The sequence below is a fragment of the Catharus ustulatus genome, chromosome 2 (assembly GCF_009819885.2).
Source record: "Catharus ustulatus isolate bCatUst1 chromosome 2, bCatUst1.pri.v2, whole genome shotgun sequence".
Taxonomy (NCBI): domain Eukaryota; kingdom Metazoa; phylum Chordata; class Aves; order Passeriformes; family Turdidae; genus Catharus; species Catharus ustulatus.
The window spans coordinates 57,214,286-57,237,671 of record NC_046222.1 but is presented as its reverse complement, the minus strand read 5'-3'; the positions used below and the strand labels follow the sequence as shown (position 1 = coordinate 57,237,671).

The window sequence follows — 23,386 nt, the reverse complement described above, 5'->3', positions numbered from 1 at the left end:
GGAATGTGTTTTAAAGTTTTGGGTCCTAAACTTCTTTGATGCCTTGAGGATTTCCTTAAAGAGAGTGTCTAAGAGCTACTAAACTTTCTTAAAATTGCAATTGCTATGTAGATATCTTCAAGGTACTAGGTCCAGATTCTTCACTCATTGCTCCAAAACTGAGTTTCCAAAGTATTTTTTACAAAGCCAGTCTTGGAAGAAACATTCTTCTTTTCTTCATCTCCCTCTCCTTCTAAGGTAAGCGACAGATTCTTAAGACTTCGCTAACACAGGAGAGATGGAAATCCTTCTCCGTGATAACTGAATGCTTGAAATACCATGATCAACTTAAACCTATAGAAAAAAAAATCCTTGAGAATTTTTAAAAATATTGTTCTGTAATTTCTACTTTGTCATGGCGACTGTTGTGTGTGAATTGTGTGGTGTTTGGAATGATGCCACTCTTTTTTCTAATCCACAGGGCATTTTCTAGGGGTCAGGATGGGTTTAGTAATCACATCCACGGCAGACCGTGATCCTGCTGAGCAGCAGTGATGGCACGTAGTTCAAAGTCTCTTTCCTAACTCTCTGCCGTGGTGTCAGGGTGAATGTAGGCAAACAGTGCCTTGCTGGGGCTCTGCCTCGTCCAACTGTGTCAACCTGCAATGCCTGGGTGCATGTGAGCTGACTTCAGAAGAGCTTTGTTGGCTTTCCTATGATTTCAAAACCAACCTTCAGCAAATATGTTTACTTTATATTCTGCCCCTCTTTTTTTTTCTTTTTTTAAAATGTCCTATTTCTTGCTCCTTTTTGTGTTTTGTTCCAAGCATGCTTGTGAGCCTGTGTTTTACAGGTTGCAGAATTGTAAAATTGTGAATTATCTTGCTGTTATAAACCAACAGCGGACAGGAAGAAAGTGGAAAATACTGAATAGGCAGCATATTGCTGCGTAGGCATTTAATGTTGTTACAGTGTGATATAAGTTAAAATATTGCTTATTTCCTCTTTGCTGTTCAAAACAACCTGAAGCATGTTGTGACCAGGATCTAAACAATAACTGAAAAAGTAAAAACAAATGTTTTAACAGAGAAAGGCATGGCCTGCCAAATACTCTGCGTAATTTATGATTACGTGAACAATCAACAAACAAAATACTTGAAAACACCTGACTTTTCCGGGGGAAGACTTTAATTTCTTTTTAAAACCCAATGAAAATGTGCGAAAATTCCCTACAGTATCTTAAAAACTGAAAAGAATCCAAAAATTAAGCATGAGCAGCAAGGGCTTCAGTGTTTCCTGCAGTGGCCAGCAGTTTAACAGATCTGTAGACATAAACCCAAATATATATAAATGACAAATTATTATGAAATTTCATAAATAAAATTGGCTAGATAATATTGGAAAACAGTCTTCAGTAAACATGCTTACTCTTTTTTTTTGTTTTTAAAGAGGGCTTTATGTGACCCACAGAATAAATAACTTCCTGTGTCTTGATAGCTATTGCAAATGACAGCTCCTACTGCTGACATTCCTGCTATTTTTAATCTGACGTAAGTTAATATCCTGTAAATTTTATTTTTTTATTTATTTTTTTGAAAGGAGTGCCCCATTCTGACCAGCTCAGTTAGAGAGTTTGCACATTTTGGAGGTACACAGGGGGCTATGTTGCTTCTCTCTCTGATTGCAAGAGGAAGAACTAAACTGCAGTACTTGAAAGAAGTAAAAGCTTTCAGGAGACAAATACTGAGCAAGTCCCTGTAGATTAACTTCAGACTTCCTTGTTGCACCCCTTTGAATTGATTTAGGGTGTTTTAGCTCCCAGTGTCAGCTGTGCTTTTGCCTTAATATGCTTTAATGCATGTCTGGGGAAAGCTGGAGGAAAGCTCCACTGACTTCTTCATCTTGATGGGAGGCCCCTGGCAGGATTCCTGATTGGGAATCTGGCTGTTGCAGCCCTTAAATCTGAACATCAAGGCTGCCAGGCTCAGGCTGGCAGTTACACACGGGCTTCCCATTGAGGGGGATTGATGATGGGTGGTAAAGCTTGCACCATCTGAAGACTGTGACCTCTAGCAGGAGGAAGCCTAATCTGAAAATTGATAAAGAGTTTTTTGGGTTTGAGGGATTAGCATAGAGGAGGGGAGGCTTTTCAAAAATAGTATCTTCTTTTCTGAACTGATAAGTAATAGAATGTCCTCCCTGGTAGACCTCCTGTTACAGCTGGTAAAAGGCACCTTGTGCCCAGAGCTTCCCTGTGTCAGGCTCTGTCCAGGGGAATGGGAGACTGAATGAGATCTGGTCTCTGAGCAGCCATGGTAAGGCCAGTTTCCTTGTGTATATCAAATGGAAAGAAATACCAGTGAGGGGCGATTAATTATACTTAGTTGGCCGGAGAAATCCAGCACCCAAAATGTCTAACAAAGTTCATTTTTCCACAAGTATCCCACTCTGGAAGCCGTCTTATTTTGTGTCCAGTAAGGTCCTGCACCTCTAACAGCAGGTGTGTATGTAAAAGATCTCACATCACAATGGTGCTGCTAGTCATCCTTTTCATTGTCCTCATTGTAATCTTTTACTGCTTAAAGAGAAAAAGGACAATTGGGTATTGCGATGAGTGCTGGTGCATCAGAGCTCTTGGGCTTTACTCTGTTAATTCCATTTTGTCATTAAAAACATGGTTTTTTCTTGTCCTTTTTACTTTTCTAGTTTGTGAAGGAGGAAAGCAAATAAATGCAGAGCTGATGATTTAAGTCACTGTTGCCAGATGACATTCTATGGGAATGTGGACTTGCCAGTATGTAGATTGTAAATAGTTCTTTGATTTAATAAGGGTCTTTTAAGTACAGAGCACAGCCTACAGTAGTGAGGGACTAGGAATGCTTCCAACATGGGTGTGAGGGGAAAAAATTGGCCTTTAGATTTCCCTCCTCTGGGTGCCCATCTTGCTCTGAGAAATACCATTCTGCCTTCCCACAGCCTACTGAAAACCGTGAGCGTGTCTGGGGGTAACTGTTCAGAGTTGGTGCTACATGTTTTGCAAGACTGGACGACTCCGGCTTTATAATATTGAGCAGATGTCATAAAAGCCAGTGATGAGTGCCAGCAATTCTTGAACTGCAGCCTGAAGAACGTCACAGAAAGCAGCATCTGAGAGGAAGATGCTGGCATGAACAGTGCAGCCACCCATCAGGAGTCTTCCAAGTCCCAAGAAAATCAACTAAAATCCCTTCTAAGTATTGACCTCACTTTTTGAAAGAGGGTGGCTGCAAGTGGCCAGACAGTAGAGGGGGGCAGTGCATGCTGGAATATAGCCAAAGACTGTATTGAAATTTGGATGAGGGTTTTTTGCTGTCTTTGGAGTAGTAAATTGTGTTACATAGAATATGCTAGACTGTGGGAGCAAACTTGTATTGGAAGGAGCTCTCCTGAAGAGAGTGTGCTGGTGGTCTGACCTGCTTCTGTCATGGGGGAAAATAAGTACCAAGGCAAACTGTGTTCTGAGAAGCTGGGGAGAAACATAATGCCTGGTTTACGTGGTGCCTCTTTGGGATGTACAAAGAGGAGTAATTGAAAATATATAATTCCTTCTTGTGAAAAGAGGAATGAACAAACATTGGCTGTATAAATCAATATCCTTTAAATATTTGCAGATATGCAGGAGTTTAAAGAGTTTAAACTATTTTAATAAAAATATAAGAAATCAATTCTTTTCTGCTGCTGCTTTGTTAACAGGAAAATTATACTTTATTTTCTTTTCATGTATGAGACAGATAAAGGGTAAATTGGCTAGAGGAAAAATAAAAGTAAAACAGCGACTATGTACTGGACTATATTCAGATGCAAAAGAAATTAAGGGAAAGAGAAGTGTCCCTTTCTTCTTTCCTCAGTTTCTCTTGTTTGTGTGCTACATTAGCATCAGATATTTACAACACTAGGTGAAATTCATGGGGTGGTTGTTATTTTTAAACTGGCACTGTCCCCTTACAAATATGAAACCTTCAGCATCTTAACCATTAGATGCCCTAAATAGTTTCTAAAGATGGCCTAAACCAAACAAAAAATTCCACTTAACTTTTCGTTTTCTTTTTGTAGTTTTAGAGATTATACTGAAACTTTGCTAGTATATCCTTGCACTTGCTGTAGTCAAAATAAAGATCAAATGCATAGTGAGATGTAGCCTAAGATACTGTTCAACCTGTAAATAAAAGGCTTTGCCCTTCTTTTCACAAGCCTTGCAGCTTCCTCAAGCCAAGGATTTCCTGTGGGGCACAGCTAACCCTGCTGCAGAGGAAGCTTGCTGCTTTCATTGACTCTTTGTTTCTGAAAAACCGGTATTCAGTGACATAAATGACCACAGAGTGTGAGTCCTGTAGTCCTTTGCTTGCTAAATGAAAAGACTGCCTCTGCTGTGTTAATACAAGTGTGATAAGGAGATACATTTTTTTTTTTAAATATTCTATGCAAAGGCTCAGTCAACAGAACTTTTTATACTGTTGCATCTGTACATCCCCTTTGGTATGTTGCTTCTCAAGGTAAGAAATACCAGTAGGTCTCGTGCTGCTCCAGGCATGGCAAACCCTTGGGCAGCACAGAGCATGGGGCAAGTGTCATGAACAAGTGTCATGTCTCCAGTACATCCTGCTTTACCTGCAGGCTTTCCCTGCCTCAGTTTTAACTCTTTTTCAACTGTTGTGGGCAGCATATTGCCTGTAAATCCATCAGGTCCTGACAATCATTCCAACCCTTTAGGTTATCAGTGGTTTTGTGGAAGCAAATAGTCTTAATTCATGAAAACTAAGATCTGTGGCTCCTTAGCAAAATATCCAGCTGAAACCAAACGTGCAGGTCTAGGCTTGCTTGTGCCTTTACCCTAGACAAGTGGCAGAGACCTGCTTTGGTCATTACGAAGGCATTTTAGTCCACAAAACTCATGTGGCGTCTCAAGCAGGGATCTTTACAGTTGTTTCACTTAACCAGTTAAAACTTTTTGAGTAATCAAATCTGGGGTTTTTGATTTTGGTTTTTTTTTCTTGGAAGTTCTCTGTGTACACTCAAGGCCAATGGGAAAAATTAACTCTATTTTCTACTACAATGTGTTTTCACCTCTGTAATTTGCGCTTAAGACTTTGGCTTACTTCTGACCTTATTGCTTCTAATTGGTAAGAACTTATTTCCAGTGTTCCTTTTAAGATGATCTACTAGTCTAATTAGCATTGATATATTTAGCACGTATATATATTTGTGTCTCTTCATTAGAGCTAACAAATGTCAATAAAAGCCAGCTGAGTTTTACAAAGAAAAAGAGCTGGGGGGAAAGATTTCTAGAAACAGTGCTGTAGTCTTTGTGATGAATTGGGTGTAACAGTGGAGAGTGGCAGAGGTGAAGCAGGCTGTCTGTTAAACAGGAAATGAGTGATTAACATTTTTTGTCCTACTGATCATAATTATTCCCACTGGCTGAAAAAAAACTAATAAACACTGCTTAGTCTCTTCACTATAGCTGCAGAACAAAATTTTGAGCTATTAGTCATTCTGGCATTGTATGGATGGACTGCTACTTTATTACTTAAATTTTTATGGTTTTTTCAGTTTAATGAACTTTGCCTATAATTGTGATTCATGTTTTCCTAGCAATAACCTGCTTTTGCTCTGCATTTGAGGACAGCTTTTCCTCAGACCGTTACGGCTGTGTGGTGCCTGTGTCCCTGCAGAGTCACATTCCTGGTCACTGCATTAGAGCCCACAGTGAATAATTGTAAATGGGCTGTCTGCCCAACACAAATCACAGCAGCCTTCCTCAGGGCTTGATGGACTACAGATGATTCCAGTGCTTTTAACCCCTTTGATGGGCACACCTTGGCAGTGGTGCATGGTGCTCACCTCGACTGCACTGTTGTTCATTCAGTCTGGTGTTGACACAATGTGGGTGTTCCCTCATCTTTCCTGGGCAAAAGATGCAGGCTTTTGTACATGGAATGGCAATATTTTGTGGGACTACTTTGAAAGACTGATTATTTCCCTGACCTCTGATGTTTTATTAATTGAATCCTTTACCAGCTTTTCTGTGATAGCACCTGCTCACTCAGGTTATTCACAAGTCCTCCTGCTTTGCTGGTTTTGTGTTACTGACATAATTGCACAGGCTGCTTGTGAGGGCCAGAGATCTGAGAGTATTTAAGGAGAGCAGAGAAACCCTAGTTTGAAGGGCATCCTGACTTAGAAACATTCCTCTTCAGTGAGGTCTCCTTGTTGTCCTCATGTGTCACTGAACTCTTCATCATGAGCTGCATATGTGCATTCGCATATATGTTTCATATCTGTGGAAAACAGAAATGTTTATTTACAAATATGGAACCCTTATATTTGTCAAACACTTATTTTCCATCTGTTGGAATAGAAAGCTTTCATCATCAATTTTGTAAAGGCACTATTAGAATTTGGATCACCAAAAATAGTTATCCCTGCTATCTTTGAATTTTTTTATCTGATATTTATTTCTTCCCTTTTTTTCTACACTTCACAACTTTTAATGCTGTGGTAAAGAAAGTTGATAAATGAAGCCATCATTTATCCTGATTATTTTTTTAATGACACTGTGGTGCCTTCTTATTGTTGCCTTTCTTTGACTTTTGAAAATGGATAGATTTTAGACCAATCTCTTGGCTGTCTTGGTTCCCCATATGATTTTACCAGAGGGATGAAGGTCCATTCAACAAACTTAATTTTAAAATCTCATGTTTTTCATGTGCATTTTTGTCCCTTGTTTTTCCTAGCCAGTGTCACATGGTTTCCTTAGCTTTGAAATCCTAGGAAGTATCTATATATTTGGTGTACACTGTATTGATGATACATCATGCTTGTATTGTGCTCACAGAAATAAATGTCCAAACTGCCATTATGAAAAGGTGCTTTCAAAGAGTCTACCTAGGATGAGGAAGGGGATATAGTGTATAGCAACTGGGAAATACTCACATACATGTCAACAGAGTTGCCCTCTCTGACATGTAGGCATGCACAGCCAAGTCTTAAACATCAAAGTCTGAAGGTGAGTATGCATTTTCTCTTCCTAAATGTTACCATAATCCAGAGAAGAAAACTCCAGTGGCTGACAAATCCCCTCCAGTCCCTGGTGGCAACAGGATTCAACCTGGAGGATGGCCGAGCAACTTCAGTGTTCGAAGTTATCTAGTCTTTGACAGCTGTGAGAAGGAATCACAGGACGGTATAAATCTGTGAACTTGAATGCAGAATGTACAGGACTTAGATTAATGCCACTGGCATATGGCTGCAGGAAGCCCTTCTGTGTTCAGGATTCATGTATAGCAACCATACAGCAATAACACACACTCCATCCTGTTCTTGTACATTCATGCATGAAAGAACAGATGCATTGCTGAAATCTTATCACATGGAACAGTTTATGGAAGCGTCTCCATGTTTGGAGGTGGTGTTTAATGGGTGGTGGTCTGGGAAAAACTCTCACTGTGCCACCACATGTCATGGAAAGCATGGAGAAACAGTTCAAGGTCCCCCTAGGAAGAGAGAAGTATTTCTTCACTTTTTCCAGCTGATACTTTTTAACTGTTTAACAGTGCAGGAGAAAAAATGAAGTCAAACAAAAGTGCCTCCCCAAGAACAAAGGACCCAAAAAAGCATGACCTGTTTGGGAGGAAATCCTGCCCTTCCACCTTCATGCAGCTGCAGGTGGCAAGTTTCCAACATCTTCTAAATATTACTCTTTGACCTGAGGCCAAGTGACATGCTTTCTGTCCATGCTCCTACTGGACAACAGAGAAGGTTTCTGAGCTGTAATAAAAAAATATCACAACTGGGTGGCAAAATTAGCTGTTTCATTAGCATTTGAGGCCTCTGACACTGCAGTGTGGTTGTGTTGGTGAACATTGTAGTGTCAAGAAACTTTTTGGGAGAGAAATGTGCATTGTCAGTAGACCAAGTGCTTATGACTGTCCAGTACTAGCTCTGAGACAAATCCAAACTGCATGTGCAGCCTCGGAATCTGAACTTTTTGTATTTAATAGTTATTAGGTAAGACAAACAGGATTACCTTACACCAGACTGTTGTACCAAAGGAAATTCTGGTAGGTCTGGAGTTACCAATGTTTTCTTTTCTCCTTGGCCTCTTTGTCCAAGCCCCGTAAACTTGGCAGCATGGTTGGAAACCACAGCAAAACGGGTGCAGGCAGTGTAGCTATTGCAGGCAAACCTGCCTGTTTTGCCAGGCATGATCTAACTTAGCCTTGGATAGATGCCACGTGGTGCCACTTGCCATGGATAGCCCCTGCTGCTGCTGTCCGGCTGTTAATGCTGAATGAACTGTGAGCAAGTGTGCTGGAGAACTTCCTGGCCTCTGCACACTTTCCTGGAAGTGTTAATGACTTATTTTTAGAGTGGCACTTGCCACTGAGGCTCCAAGAGGAGGATGATGTGAACAGCTGGACCTACTGTAGAGTCCCTATACAAAGACCTAGAGGGAAAGGTTGAATGTCTTCTGTAAGACGTATGGAAATTGTGGGGGGATGGCGTCTTCACTTCTCTGCCTCAAAACTTTTGCTTTGGTGTTGTCACCACAAGGAGATTGTACTGGCTCAGAAACCTGCTGTAAGCTGTCAGTAACAGGATGTGCTACTACAGCTGATGGTAAAACAAGCTGGCAACTTGTGTAGGCCACCCCCTTGGCAGAGGTGTAGAAAGCAGTGGACTCCTGGGATGTGGTCTGAGTGAAAACTTAGTGGGCAGTCATCAGACCGTTAATTTTAATGGAAATCCTAGACCTGTGTGTTATGGAAACAGTGTGGCCCCCCAGTTTATGACTGCATCTGCTTCCAGAGGCCAGATCCTTTCTACCTTTGTTATTAGTTGTGAATCTCCCTGAGATGCCATGGCGTGCTTTATTGCAATGCTATCAGCATATGCACCTTGATAACAAATGCACTTGTTTTTGTAAAGTGTATTGACTCCCACATCCGTTCCTCACTCTCTCTTTTGGTGGCTGTCATGGCACTCTGGTGGGATGAGTGCTGCCTGTGCCCATGGATGAAAGTAGGAGGGCAGGAGAGACCATGAGCTCTTGTAGGTGCTTTTATAAATGCGGGGTCTTGCAGCTCCCTGGATAATCACAAATCCACAGCTAGGTCCTGCTTGGTGAGGTTTGCAGTTGGGTTAAAGAACAGTTTTTGGTGCTCCAGGGTCTGGGAAGGAAGAAAGACGGCCAAGTGTCACTGTAGGGTCTCACTTCAGTAAGTACAATGTTGTGAAGTTTAACAGAGCAACTGAGTTTTCAGGTGTTTAGTAAAACACCAAGCCAATTTACTAAAAAAATAATTAAATACCTCAACTTCAGTTGAGATAGCAATATAATGTTTCTCAGCAATTAGTCAAAGTTTAACTTAACTTGCATGTTTTGCTATTTATATCTTGGGTTTAAATGCAGTATTGGATATCAGTAGAGCCATTGGAAGTACAGAAGTACAGCTGAATGATATAAATATGTAGATTCAAAGAAATAATTATCTTGGCTTCATGAGTTTTATTAGCTGGGATGTGCTCTTCACATTGCACGTAGCTGATACGGATTTGGCATATTTTGAGTCTTAAATCAGAAAGTAGCAACAAGCATATCCACAGTTCATGGTCTGAATGCTCAAGTAAGTTTACTTTATCTCAGAGGCAAAAACTCAATCCCAGGAAGCACTCCACAGGTGGCAGCAGCCCTGCTGCCATTCTGACCCAGTTTTTGGTAAAATTCCAGTGCAGTTACGCTTAGTGCGATCTGGCATGAGCTGCTGCTGTGCAAAGACCCACTTCAGAATGCAGATGCTTGCTTTTGGAGTAATTCAGGCCAGGTTTTGGGAGGCTTTGCTTGGAAGTCCAGGTGAAACCCATGGCTGAAGGCATCTCTGCAGCATGCTGGGGCTAGTGGTGCCGCTGCACACCCCAGCCGCTAACAGCTGCGCCATTCCTCCGGCTGCCAAGATCCACTGCTGAAACTATACTTTTTTATCAGGTCATGTTTGCATCTGGCAAGGATTTGTAGACACAACATCATTAACAGCAGTGCATATTTTCACAAGATTTACCTCTTCAACACTTTTTCCAAGTTAGTAAATCATAGCTTCTTTAATGTCCTGCTGGCTGCGTGAAAAACAGGAATTTATGTAACAAGCTCTGGGCCGCAAACCTTTTCCTGTTAGGAAAATTTTTTTTTTCATTGCTGGCAGAGTTAGGAGACAGCTCTGTTACTCAAAGAGCGACCTCAAATGTCCTCGGTACAATAATACCAGATTATAACATTTTTGATGACTAAGGAATAGCAGCGATTTCTTAAATATTTAATGCTTGTGTAGCAGAGAAGAGGGAGCTGAGCCTCATCACGGTGTTTTCCCTGACCAATGTTTTGTGTGTTTGATATGGCTATTTTGATAGTAAACAGTGATCCTGAGCCAACCGGGTATGTTTACAAAATACAGTAAAAAAATGAACTGGCGCAGGAGGTTTTTTAATCAACAGCTGCACGGAGCAACTTTCTTGCGACAGTTGTAGAGCTGGACTTGTGTCAGCCACAGATTCGTCTGTGGCCCTTGAGTGAAAACAACGGGCTGCTTCAGGCCGGCCTCACAAGGCTTCACGGCCAGCCCCTGGCATTGTGGGCAAGTCCAAAGATGGATTTCCAGGCTTACCCTCCGTATGTGGTAGCTACACCTGGTGCAAATAAAATTCCAAGGCCTTCCCTAGCACCATTTTGCTAGATCAAAATGGTATTTTGATTGTAAGGTTACCCGCAGTGAAGAGATACAATTCTACTTTACTGTTTCTAGGAGAATTGCTTCCTTTTGAAATTGAGTAAGGAAACACTCAAATCACAGAGCCATCATGGATAGGATGCTTTGGGTTGAAAGAGACCTTAAAGATCATGTATTTGAATCCCTCCTGCCATGGGCAGGGATACCTTCCACTAGACCAAGTAGCTCCTAGCCCCATCCAGCCTGGCCTTGAATGCTGACAGGGATGGCGAATTTCTGGTGGTGTCAGTTTAATGGGGATAACTTGTATAGATGGTTCTTTGAAGGAGAGGTTGCAAAGGCTTCTGAATTTAGGCACATAGTTTGACTCAGTGCTGTGCTGGTTGAACAGTCAGTGCCTTGAGACCATGCTCTGCCATCTTCTGGGAGTGTCTTGTGCCCCTCTTTGGGGTGAAGCTGCATTTCTGGGGGCACAGTCCCCAGTCAGTAGCACAGGTGTTACAGGGCTGTAACACCTCCTTGCTGCCCTCATCCACTGAAGGTCTCCTCTTTGATCCCAGAGTAACCACTTCTGTTGAGCTCTGCAGGTGGCCGGTCCTGCTTTGTCTGTTTGGCTTTCCGTGGTCCAAAACATATCATAGCTCTTACAGGGAGTTTGAGCATGTTGTCTCTGGTTTAAGTCATGAGATGACTGCGCCTGGCATGCCTGCTTAAGATTTTTAGTTGCTAAAAATTCCTGTGAATGGAAGGCAGGTAGTGAATTACTGACTTCTCTGCCATTGAGGTCTAATTTCTGGTTTTACACATTTATTTCATGTGTTGCTTTGTGGTTCCCTCCTCCTTGTTCTGCATGAATTGCAGTCCTAGCATAGACCATGATACTGTCTCACCCTTCTATTAACATCTATGGTTGCCTGTTTCAGTGCTCTTTGAACTTGTGGCCTTTTGTTAGCAGTTGTGCTAAGATACAGGAAAACTTTTCTTTTCATACAGTGTGCTCAGCAGAAAATTATATAAGCAAAAATAAGTTTACTTACAGCTTGGTAATACAAAGATTCGTCTCTTGTTAACAGGTCAGCCTGTGGCCTTCCATTTTGGATTTTTTTTTAAAATTCTTTGTATTTAAGGACAAAACATGAAACATTACTCATGGCTGAGGAGGTAAAAAAGCTCCAGTACCTCTGGTCATTCTCGGCACAAGTTATCTGGTGCCCTCCGGAATTTGAAGACTCAGTTTTGCACATTAAATTGTTGATTTTGAAAGAGAAAGATGGTTTTAAGACTGAGGGTTTCATTACAAGCTCGTCTGTGCTCTTTACATTCCTTTATCTTCTATGATTTCTTAGACCATTTATGATGTTTACTTACAAAAATTAGAACTTAACCCTCAATAGTTTTCTACATGTGTTTTCTCATATAACACAAGTGATACAAACCTCACTAATGCTCAGCGCCAATAGTGACAATTTGTGTGTCACGTGTCTGTAGGGTTTTGGGATGTGCAGGATAAGGATCCATTATAAGGACCATACACAACAGGATCTTAGCGCTCCTGAACTTTGTCTAAAATAGTAATTTAAAAAAATCCATAAATACAGTCATGTTCACTCATTGGACAACTCACTTCAGTCACCTTCTTTATCTTCTGGCTTATTTTGTCTCCTTTATGTGGAATTCCTATTTCAGAACAGTTCCTGCAATTTTATTAACTTTTTGTAATGTCAGATGGGATGAAGGCAGATGACAGACAAATTGACATGGTGACTCTTTGCAAGCTTGTTTCAGCCAGTTCAGAGTGGTGAGCAGATGAAAGATGTTTCCAGGCTGTCATATTTTCTTATTTCATGATTACCCCTGTGTTTTCTAACAAAATGAGAGTATGCTTACAAAAGCAGATGTTAATATGCCATAAAAGATGCATGTCTTCTCCATTTCTTACATGCTTTTCTCTTTTTCAGAATTCAATCCGTCACAACCTGTCTCTGCACAGCAAGTTCATCAGAGTGCAGAATGAAGGAACAGGGAAGAGTTCCTGGTGGATGCTCAATCCTGAAGGAGGGAAGAGTGGGAAATCTCCTAGGAGGCGAGCAGCATCCATGGATAACAACAGCAAATTTGCCAAAAGCAGAGGCAGAGCTGCCAAGAAAAAAGCAGCCCTTCAGTCTGGTCAAGAGGGAAACGGTGACAGCCCTGGATCACAGTTCTCAAAGTGGCCTGCGAGTCCCAGCTCTCTCAGTAACGATGACTTCGATAACTGGAGTACATTTCGACCAAGAACGAGCTCTAATGCTAGCACAATTAGTGGAAGACTTTCTCCTATTTTGCCAGAGCAAGATGACCTTGGAGATGGGGATGTGCACTCCATGGTATACCCGTCATCGACCACCAAAATGACTTCTACTCTACCGAGCCTTTCAGAGATGAGTAGTTCTGAGAACATGGAAAATCTTTTGGATAATCTCAATCTCTTGTCACCTAATACATCAATGACTGTGTCAACCCAGTCTTCTTCTGCCACCCTGATGCAGCAAACACCAGGTTACTCGTTCGCATCCTCGACCACAAGTATAGGTTCACCAAATCCTGACTACAGGAAATTCACTTACGCTCAAGCTAGCATGAACTCTTTGTCCCAGATTCCTATGCAGACTCTCCAAGACAGTAAATCAAACTATGGATCGATGAACCAATACAACTGTCCTGCGGGACTTCTGAAGGAGTTACTGACTTCCGATTCCCCGCCGCACAACGATATCTTGGCATCAGTGGACACCGGTGTTTCCCAGGCTGGCGGCAGGGCGCTGGGCCAGAGTGTGCTGATGGTTGCCAACTCGGTGGTGCCCAACTACGGCAGCCAGCCACCCCACGGCAAAATGATGAACCCCAACGCCCGCCCTCACCAGGGACACAACCAGCCAGCGCCTGCAGTCAATGGCCGTGCCTTGTCACACAGCGTGAACACCATGTCACACACATCAGGGCTGAGTCGCCTGTCCACAGTGAAGACTTCGTTACAAGTGCCTATGAGTCACCCAATGCAGATGAATGCCATGAATCCCTACGCCCCTGTTAACAGTTGCAATGGCTACGGGAGGGTGGGAATTGTTTCCCTCCACCAAGAGAAGCTTCCCAGTGACTTAGATGACATGTTAATTGAACGGTTGGACTGTGACATGGAGTCCATTATCCGTAATGACCTTATGGATGGAGAAACATTAGATTTTAACTTTGACAGTGTATTGCCTAACCAAAGTTTTCAGCACAGCGTAAAGACAACCACACACAGTTGGGTGTCAGGCTAGGATGTAGTAGGAGGTAAGCTGTGCTTTTTATAATAAATCTGCAAAACAGCTGAAGGGAAAAGAAAGAAATGTCAAGATGCTTAAAATCTGGGAGTTTTTCTGTGTTGGCATGTGAACTCCCTTGGTAACAGTCAGTCACTTTCCAGTCTTTTGTTAGTTTGAGAATCAGGTTTGCACTGATGCATTGGGGCTGTCAAGTACCAACTTCTCTTACTTCATGTGGAGTGCTAATGTTTTGTCATTGATGTTTTAAACAAAAAAACTTGCTTGTTACTAGCCAGTAATGAATACTGCCCCCCCCCATTTAAAGTATCTTAAAACTAGCTTGAGCATATTTTAATAGATTTGTTCATCTGTTGTGAATGTTAATTTGTTCTTTTTGTTGTTTTTTCTTTCTTCCTAGGCTATGGTTAAATTCTCCAGACTTGTCTGACAGCAGGAACTGAGAAAAGCAGTACAAAGATGTCCTTCACCTTTCTTTTTAATGTTCTTGACAAAGCTGTGCATATGCACTAACTTTTTTGGGGGTCTTTTTTTTTTTTTTTTCATTTTTTCTTCCTTTCGTCAGAGTTGGCAGCAGAGAGAGTATTTTCCTGTACAGGATGTTTGCCCAAGGTTTGCAGGTTATGTGCTGCTGTAGATAAGAACTGTGCCATTGGAAATTTCATTACTCTGAAGTGCCAAATTCACTACACCATATAATCACAGCAAAGACTCTTACTTGCATCATGTTGTGCTTTCGGTTTTGTACAGTATGATCTGTAGAAGAAGAATTGTTTTTTAAGACTACCTGTTTTGGTCCAAGAAAAGTTTATAAACTTTTGTAAGAATACTGTGATGATCTCATGCCCTAAGTAAGTTTAACCTTCGTTGATGTTACCTGTGTTTTGATGAATTGAGATAACTGTGGACTTGCCTTGCAGCAGTATGAACTGCATTATTTTACTCAAAATTGCCACACATTTCATATGGGAATAGAATAACCTGTTAAATATGATCCTACTAAACTCACTGACTATTCAAAGAAAACAGTAGGTTAAATACCATTTGATAAGTTACCTGTATTTGTGTAAATTTATGCAAGAATATATCTGGATTTCATCATCAGATTAATCACTTTATTGTTGGGCTTAAGATAATTTTTGGAATACTTTCCAAGCTATTTTTCTTATAATTAAAATCTACTTTTGTTACATAGGCAACTTTAAAAAAATAAATCTGAGATCTGGCAGCATTCATAACCTCTTCATTTTGTACAGTATTTTAACTGGATTAAGTACATGTTTTTATAAATTTCCCTAGCACTTGGGAGTGCTAATAAAGGAAAAACTTAATAAGGATCTTGAATACAAAACATTTCTGTCCCTTTTTTGTTATGTGATGTATAAATATAAACAACTTTATGTTTAGAAATATTTAATCAGTTTTATATATGCATTTTTAGAAATGTCATCTGCTTCTATTATCATTTTAACTACCACAAAGTGTTAAGTATTCATTGTTAAGATGCTTGTACAATGCTTCACATTTATATTTATTTCATGGAGGTCTCATAATGTTTGTGCACTCAAGAGCAGGACCTTTTGTGGAAAATTTGTAATTGTAGTAAAATTAATGACAAAATTGTCATTTGTCTTAATTAGCATTAGTTTTAGGTTCATCAGTGTTTCTATTGTAAAGCAGTAGATTTGAAGAGGCAACAATGCTGCTTTTGAGTGGGAGACTAAAACTTTAATCTTATTGCAGGACAAAACATTACTTGTTTTCAAAAGGAAAGATAAAGTAAGTGGCAAAGTTATACAAATGCATGAGATTTAGGGTAGGGGAGAGCATTAATCACAGAGATCTGGTTTCTGTGGAAAAACTTGGTCTTGCTGGAGTAAGCACACTGACAGCTACCTGAGCATTTTCAGGAGTGGGTCTTGGAATAAATGATTCCTAATATTTTGTAATTGCCTGATGCAGTTTTCATGGATGTGTGAGTAACAGGCCTCCCCTGTCTTTTCACAATGGTTGCTACACAACATTTGTGTTACAGAAATCCTTGGAGCTTTTTTTATGCACTGACAGAATTAACAGCTTTTTTTGCTAGGGCTGGCTGTTACAAAGAAGGGGAGAAACAAATACTTTTACACTGATTTTTCTTTTATCTAAATAGCTCACAACCATAAGATATCCTAACCGAAACTCATCTTCCTTGTAGTGATGGTGTATGGTGGAGAAGGAAACAGAATGTGCCAAGTAAATGAAGTTTAGTAACAAGCCATGTATTTAATGATCCTGTTATGACTTTCCTAAGGCTCTGCAATGTGTTCATTGATGTGCTAGCATTTAGCTCCCTATTTGGCTTAAATCACTACTAATTACAGCTGGTCCTACTTTTTTAGATATGGTATTAGGGTTCTCAGGCAGTTCTAGAGGCTGATGTGATACAGGACTTTCCCCAGCGTGAAATTGGTCTTTGGACTTGTTTTTGAGCAAAATCAAATGTTCTTCGTGCCAAAGCCTCAATGAAGCCACCTGCTTTTACAGGCAGATATCTCCAGTAGCATCTTCACCATCAAATGCCTACTCTCTAAAACATGATAGTAAATCTTGGCAGTGGAGCAAGTGGAAGGCTCATACAGGGGTTTCTGAAGATGATTCTGTCTGCTGCATGTGCAAAATGTTTGCTCCCAAATAGGCACTGATACTTATAGGCCAAAGGAGTCATAAAATCCACCAGTAATCAATGCTATACTCCGTGGGGATGCAGCTGAACATGCTACATTTAACAATATACCTCCTGTTTATTATTTACTGCTACTGTATAACTTCCTGTAAACAGATATTTTATTCATTTCCTTTTATACCTATGAATAACATAAATGTAGCCTTTCCTTAATTACAACAGTCTGTAGAAAGCCCTTTTAATTATTGTGAGAAAACAGTTGTAGGTAATCAGAGATTTGGGCAGTATGGTCAATGTGGTATTTTTTGGGGTTTGGTTTTTTTTTTAATTTTGAGGGATTTTTTGTTCATTTGTCTGGGTTTTTTTTTGTTTCATTTTTGGGGTTTTTTTTTGTGATGCCATTCTAATGTTTTGCAGTTGTAATTCTGGAATACTGTGAAGTTGGTGAAGGAACATGTTGTCTGCCTTGAAAATAAACATTATGTGACCTCTAGCTATAAATCCTTTTTCAGTAAAAGTACCAAGTTTCTGGAGTAACTTAGTTTGTCAGAATTGTTGTAAATGATTGGTTTGTGAATTGTGCAGATGATCTTACCTATGCAGCCTTGTTTTTGACTTTTCTCTGGTTTGTACTGTTATTAAAAGTTTATTGTATTATAGAGCTGTTCAGATATTTTAAATATAAAGATGTATTGTTTCCATAATATAGCTATATGATATATGTTTAGGTAGTAGATGCATTAATTGGAAAGCTCTGCTTTGATAAACTGACAGTTTGCCTACACTTATAAGCAAAAATCACATTGCTTATTATTGGCTTAAGTCAACAGAGCATCCCTGAGAAGTCAAAATTGGACCAATTATAAAACAGTATAAAATTTGCACTTGTTAAACCACTGGATGTATGTTAGTACTTTTTTATTTTTTTACTGATTTGAAATTCCTATTTTCATTATGAAATTGCTAGGATTCTTAATTTATGACTGATTTTAAATAAGGTATTCTCATTATTATTATTATTAATATTATTATTATTTTGGTAATCGTAATGTAAGATGCAGCATGGTTTATGCAAGCAAAAAGCAAATTATTCGACATGAAAACTGGCCTCTTTTTTGAAGGTGTTCCACAAACCAGCAATATCTGAGAGATTGGCATGTACATACTGCTAGTTCTATTTGCGAGTGCTGTGACAGCTCTTCAACGCTTCACTGCTCTGACTTAGTCACATTGCAAAATTAAAATTCATACGTGGATATTTTCAGAAAAAGTGCCTGATGTACTTCTACAGACACATGAGAACAATCCCTGACAGTTTGTTGTATAAAGCCATAAATGTATATAAATTATGTTAAAAAGATTTTGTGTCCTTTCTTGTATACAGAGAATGAGATTTGTACCAGGATTCTACTTGTGATTAGTAATCCTTCTGCTGAGATGTTGTCGTAATCACTTTCCTCACAGTGTAATCTTTTTAATGATGATGATCCCATTTGGACAATCCTGATGGCATTAGCAATTTTATACAGAAAAATACCTCATGGTACCAAGTCTTGCCTGGCGAGATGATAACATATTAATGAGCAAACACTAACTGCAGAATAGTTAACAAATTTTCCATTACTTGGTATAAAGGAATTTTTCTCTCTTGGCGTTGCTTCTGGATTCGGAACTGTAGCAGGTACAGGAACCTAACAGGGCTGTGTTACCAGTGTTTAATCACAACCTAGTGTGCTAAAAGTAACTTGTTTACAAGTCTTTGAGACTAAACGCAAGAAGAATCCATGCCTGACTCCCAGGGCTCATGAGACATCTTTGTGTAGAGATGTGTTATTACTGAAGATGAACGAAATGGCATCAGACCGTGTTGCCAGTGCTTCAACAAGCGTAGTTCAGAGAAAATGGCAAAAAGTCCTGAAATCGTTTCAGAATGGGTATTTGTAAGTATAAGCTCTTAATAAAATTGCTATGACATGAGATGGTAATTAGTGTATCAGAATGTTATGTAATACATTATTAAAGAATAATAAAAAAAGGGGATGTTAACATCCATCAAACCACAGGAAAGAATTAGTCTCTTAGTGCAAATTACACGTTAGAACCTAATGCTATTAAATGTGGAAGAGAGTCGGCCCAAGCCCTCTTGGTCCCCTTTCCCCTGGTTTTTGCCTCTGCCCCTCCTGAAGTCTGTACCTTTTCTCAGAGCAAGTTTTTTCTTTGCTGGCCATTTGCCAGCCTTCCTGGTGCTGCTCCCTTTGCAGCCGTGCTTTAGGCTGTGGTGATGGGCGCGCTGCTGATGTGAGTGAGTAGGGAGAGCAGGAATGTCTAATTTTTTTTTATTTTATTTTTTTTTAATTTAGATTGTGTTTCAAAACAGAACTGGAAGAAAGGATGAGAGGCTGCCAAAACAGACAGCCAATAACACCCACGCCACAGTTGTCTTGTGAGGCCCAGATCCCTGCTTGCCTGCAGGTGGGGAGGGAAGGGGTGGCAGAGAGCAGGCTCTAAATGAATTGCTGGCAAAAAAAAGCACCAGTTTTATCTTAAAGTGAGCAGAGGTAGACCTAAAGAACATGAAAGAACTAATTGCATGTAAAAATAGAAATATTTAAAGATAGCTGAAAAATAATTTCTGCTTATACCTTGTAGTTCCATCTTATTTTAGCTTTACCCTTTTTTCTTCAGTGTATGTTTTAGAAGGTTTTTGCATGTTAGGGGAAGCTGAGGATATCTTCCCTGACATTTTCAAAAGGACTTCTGGAATGAGAGGGTTGTAAGATCCAAAGATACTCTATTTGGGTGTTCATGACGCTGTTTTTGGAAAGGATGCACATCTAATTGGTACATGACTAGTTACTGTTGTCAGGAGAAGATAGTCAAAGCTTGTCTCTTGGGAAGGGACTGGCTAGCAATTTATGCCAATCTGGCAGCAAGGGATTTGAATCTGCTGATCAAGCAGGAAAACCTCAAAGCATCTTTGTGCTCTGAGTCAGTTCTACATCAATGTAATAAACATGTTTTTGTACAGAAACGTCAACTACTATGTCACCACAGTTGATAATCCAGTTAAAACTACAAATGACATTAGGTTCTCACAGCCATTTATTGTACAGCTGGTGTGCAAAGATGGGATTTGTGAAGCTCCTTGGAAGGAATAACTTGCAGTGATCAGTGCCTGTGGTCATGCCCACTGCTGGAATTGCATGCAAATCCCTGTTCATTACCTGATTATGTTTTGCTTGGGGTAATGTTCTGGCATGTGCCAAAATGATAGCTAAAATGAGGAGGCAGGGACAGCACCCCATCTTATTTTATGTTCTTCTACTTGCTGTTGGACCCTGGGGCATGCAGAAATTTTGCATGTATTTTTTGCAAGTAAACTTCTTGTGGGGGTGTTTTATCACTGAGATGATGGGAAAAGGGATGAGGGCTTTGTGCAGTACAACTGGAAGAGCATTGCAGGAAGCTTCTGATGGGTATAATTGGGCTGTGGAGGGAAGAATCAGACAAAGAGCTCGTTCATAACTTGTAACCTCAACATTTTCCATCCTTCCTGTCTGCTCATCTACAGTTGCTCACGCCATCCTTAAACGAAGGGGCTTTTCCAAGAAAGATGAGTTGAGTGTTGGTCTCTTCTCCTAAGTAACAAGAAAAAAGAGGAAATGGCCTCAAGTTGCCCAAGGGGAGATTTAGTTTGGATATTAGGAAAAATTTCTTCACCATAAGGTTGTCAAGCACTGGAACAGGCTGTCCAGAGAAGTGGTTGAGTCACCATCCCTGGAGGTATTTAAAAAGCCATGTAGATGAGTCACTTAGGGACATGGTTTAGTGGTGGACTTGGCAGTGCTGAGTTAATGGTTGGGCTTGATGATCTTAAAGCTCTTTTCCAACCTAAATGATTGTATGATTCTATAGTTATGTTTCTTTCCCAGCACCCTAGAGTGACACTACCTGAGCGGGCAACAGTCCAGACCTTCCACAAGAGCCTTGCTGGGTTTCCAGGGAAGTGTGTTTGGCAGGACTGTCTACATTGTTTCTGAAACAGTCAATGAACTACAGTCAAGTCAGCAGAGTTCATGGAAAAGCCCAATATAAAAGTGTATATGCATTGGAAAGAGCGGGGAGATGAGAGATTCTGGGATGAGGAAGCATATTAAGTGGTTGCTTTAAGGGCCAAGGATGACTGGATTTTCTGTGGGGAAAGGGCTAATGTTGCAAATAAAAGAGCTTTCTTTATGTTGGATTTTGAAGTTGTGTTCAGGAGCAACCACGGACAGCACAAAATCCTGGCCTGAACTGTTGATTCAGTTTTTTTGACCAGGTGAAAACAAGTGGTGAGCTGTGAAACCCTGTGAGTACGGGAGTTTCATTTCAGGAGTCCAAATAAGTTACCACTTCCTGCTCCTCCCTTTCTTTCCTCCTTCCCCCCCCAACAATTTGCAGCAGTTGAGAGGAGTGTTCCTGTTTGGTTGGGGTTTTTTTATTCACCCCACTCAGAAAAGCTGGACTAGGCAAGACTCTGCATCCTTCTTTCATTCCCCACAGTAATGAGTGAGCTGTGCTAAGGAAGTTCTTTTCCTCCTCCTTTCTCAGCCCATAAAACAGATCTCCTTTTAACACCCAAATGTCCCTGAAGCCAAAGTTCATTCCCAGGAGCCTTCATCTGTTCCTGGATGAACTCCAGGAGCCCTTTGAGGTAGCAAGTTTTGTCTGCATGTGGCTCTCCTGCTAAGAGTCTTCTAAATTGAAAATATCCTGGAGATGACAGGGGAGTCCCTAGGAAGGGGGCTTGTCTTGAAGCCGTTAATCTGTTCCACTGCTGGCCTCCCACCCAGCCTCAGCATCCTGTAACCCCCTCACTGACCCTTGCTGATCTGCAAGGCAGGGCTTTCACAAGAGGACTTTCTGAGCAGGGTTTCCACATCTTGTTCTGCCATGGGCAAATCCTTCTGGTGTAAGCACATCTGTCTGGAAGTTTATTTTCAGCATAAAATAAAAAATACAGCACTCTTTCCTACAGACTCCTTCAGCAGCTGTCTGTCTCCATCTCCATGGTCCAGGTGTAGTAGGTACAGAAAAACAAGAGCCTGGTGGTGACTGAGAAGACTGCCAGGGAGATGGAGCTAGTGGTGACTAATTACACTGAACATGCTGGATTCCAACTGCTGGGGTCCTGTTGCTTGAATAGGTCCAGGTATATTCAGTTAAAACAATGATGATGCTGGTCTCTGCATGAGGTTTCAGCAAATTTTGTGACAAGCTCATGAACCACCAGATATGATTGTTGATAAATGTGGAATGATGCACAGGGAGAAGGGGAAAGTGAGTCTAGCACATATAGGTGTGGACGAGTTGTTACCACAATAAGCATCTTAGAGTAGTTGAAAGGATTTCTTCAAGCCTCAGCTCATAATTAACTGTGGACAAAAAAACCCCACAGGAGGAATAATAGTAGGACTGTCAGAGTCCATAGCAGAGATTAAATAGCAGAAAGGATGAGCGAGGGTAGGTATAGTTGAGTGAGGTGATAGGGGTTTGTAAAACTGGGTGCTGTGGAAAAGGTGAATAGAAAGTGATTAATCAGTATGTCTTGTGACACAATTGGAGGCACCCAATGAAATGATCAGGCTGCAGGTTTAAAACAAAAGGAAGTACTTCTTCACACACTATATTATTAAAATTTGGAACTCATTGCGATGGGATGTGGTGAAGGCCAATAGTATAAATGGATTCAAAAAAAGATTATACAAATTAATAGGAGATATGTCCACCAATGGCTACTAAACACGGTGGTCTGGATGCGGCCTTTAGCTCAGGAAGACTTTAAATGGCCAGTGCTGGAAGCCTGGAGCATGTTCCAGGGAAGGGATTACTCAGTCTGTGGCTCATCCCTTATGCCATTTTCTCTTCTGCATCTGCTGCTGGCCACTATCACTGACTGGACATGGTTGTGAGTGGACCTTTTGATCAGACCTTACAGGAGTTGTCTTCAGAGTTTTTAATTGTGCTGGGAATAAGTGCAGCCAGAAACAGATGCCTGACACCCTTGAGTGAGGAGGTTTCAGATTTCCATGAGTCCCTTTCCAATTCTCTCTCAATGATCATGGACATTGTGTTGGGTGCCTTGCTTCACCTGTCACTGGGAGGCATCAACTGAGATGATGCTCTCAACATAATACCTGTGATGTAACAAATGCAAAACACCTGGTTAGATTTTTAAACTGTTAGGGGAAAAAAGTGCACAGATATTTGTCAAGAGGAAGACAGAGCAGGGAGAAACAAAATCTCTGTTCATCCCAAGCAGCTCTGTTCCTTAGCAGCTCTATGGAGGCTGTGCTGAGGGCAGGGATAAGACTATGTTACAAATCCATCCTCCCTCCCACACCCATGACTAAAGCACTACTTTTTTTTTTACTTTGTTGGCTAGTAAGGAGTTAAAGTCTTTCATGAGGGCATTTGAAAGCCTTTAAAAGATACTCAGCAGTGATGCTGGACAGTGAGCTTAGTAGTACTAGTCTAGAAGTATTAGTGTGTCAGTAGCAGGAGCTTCTCCAGCGCTGATGGCTAAAGTCAGCCAGAAGAGAAATGTGTGTGAAATATGCAATTTTACTGCTTTTTTTAAGGTCTTAATGATGTAGAATGGAGTTGCAGTGCAGGAGAATAGTGTTTTCTTG

General features: G+C 40.7%; 1 protein-coding gene across 1 annotated transcript in view; it reads left to right on the top strand.

The window, feature by feature from the left end:
- The window catches only part of FOXO1 (forkhead box O1), a 61,178-nt gene extending 42,489 nt beyond the window's left edge, over positions 1 to 18,689 (top strand). Inside the window, exons 2-3 of the mRNA XM_033052704.2 lie at positions 12,698 to 14,054; positions 14,445 to 18,689. Coding sequence (XP_032908595.1) covers positions 12,698 to 14,041 — 1,344 coding nt within the window. The 3' untranslated portion in view covers positions 14,042 to 14,054; positions 14,445 to 18,689. The remainder of the gene's footprint in view (positions 1 to 12,697; positions 14,055 to 14,444) is intronic.
- The last annotated feature ends 4,697 nt before the right edge of the window (positions 18,690 to 23,386 follow it).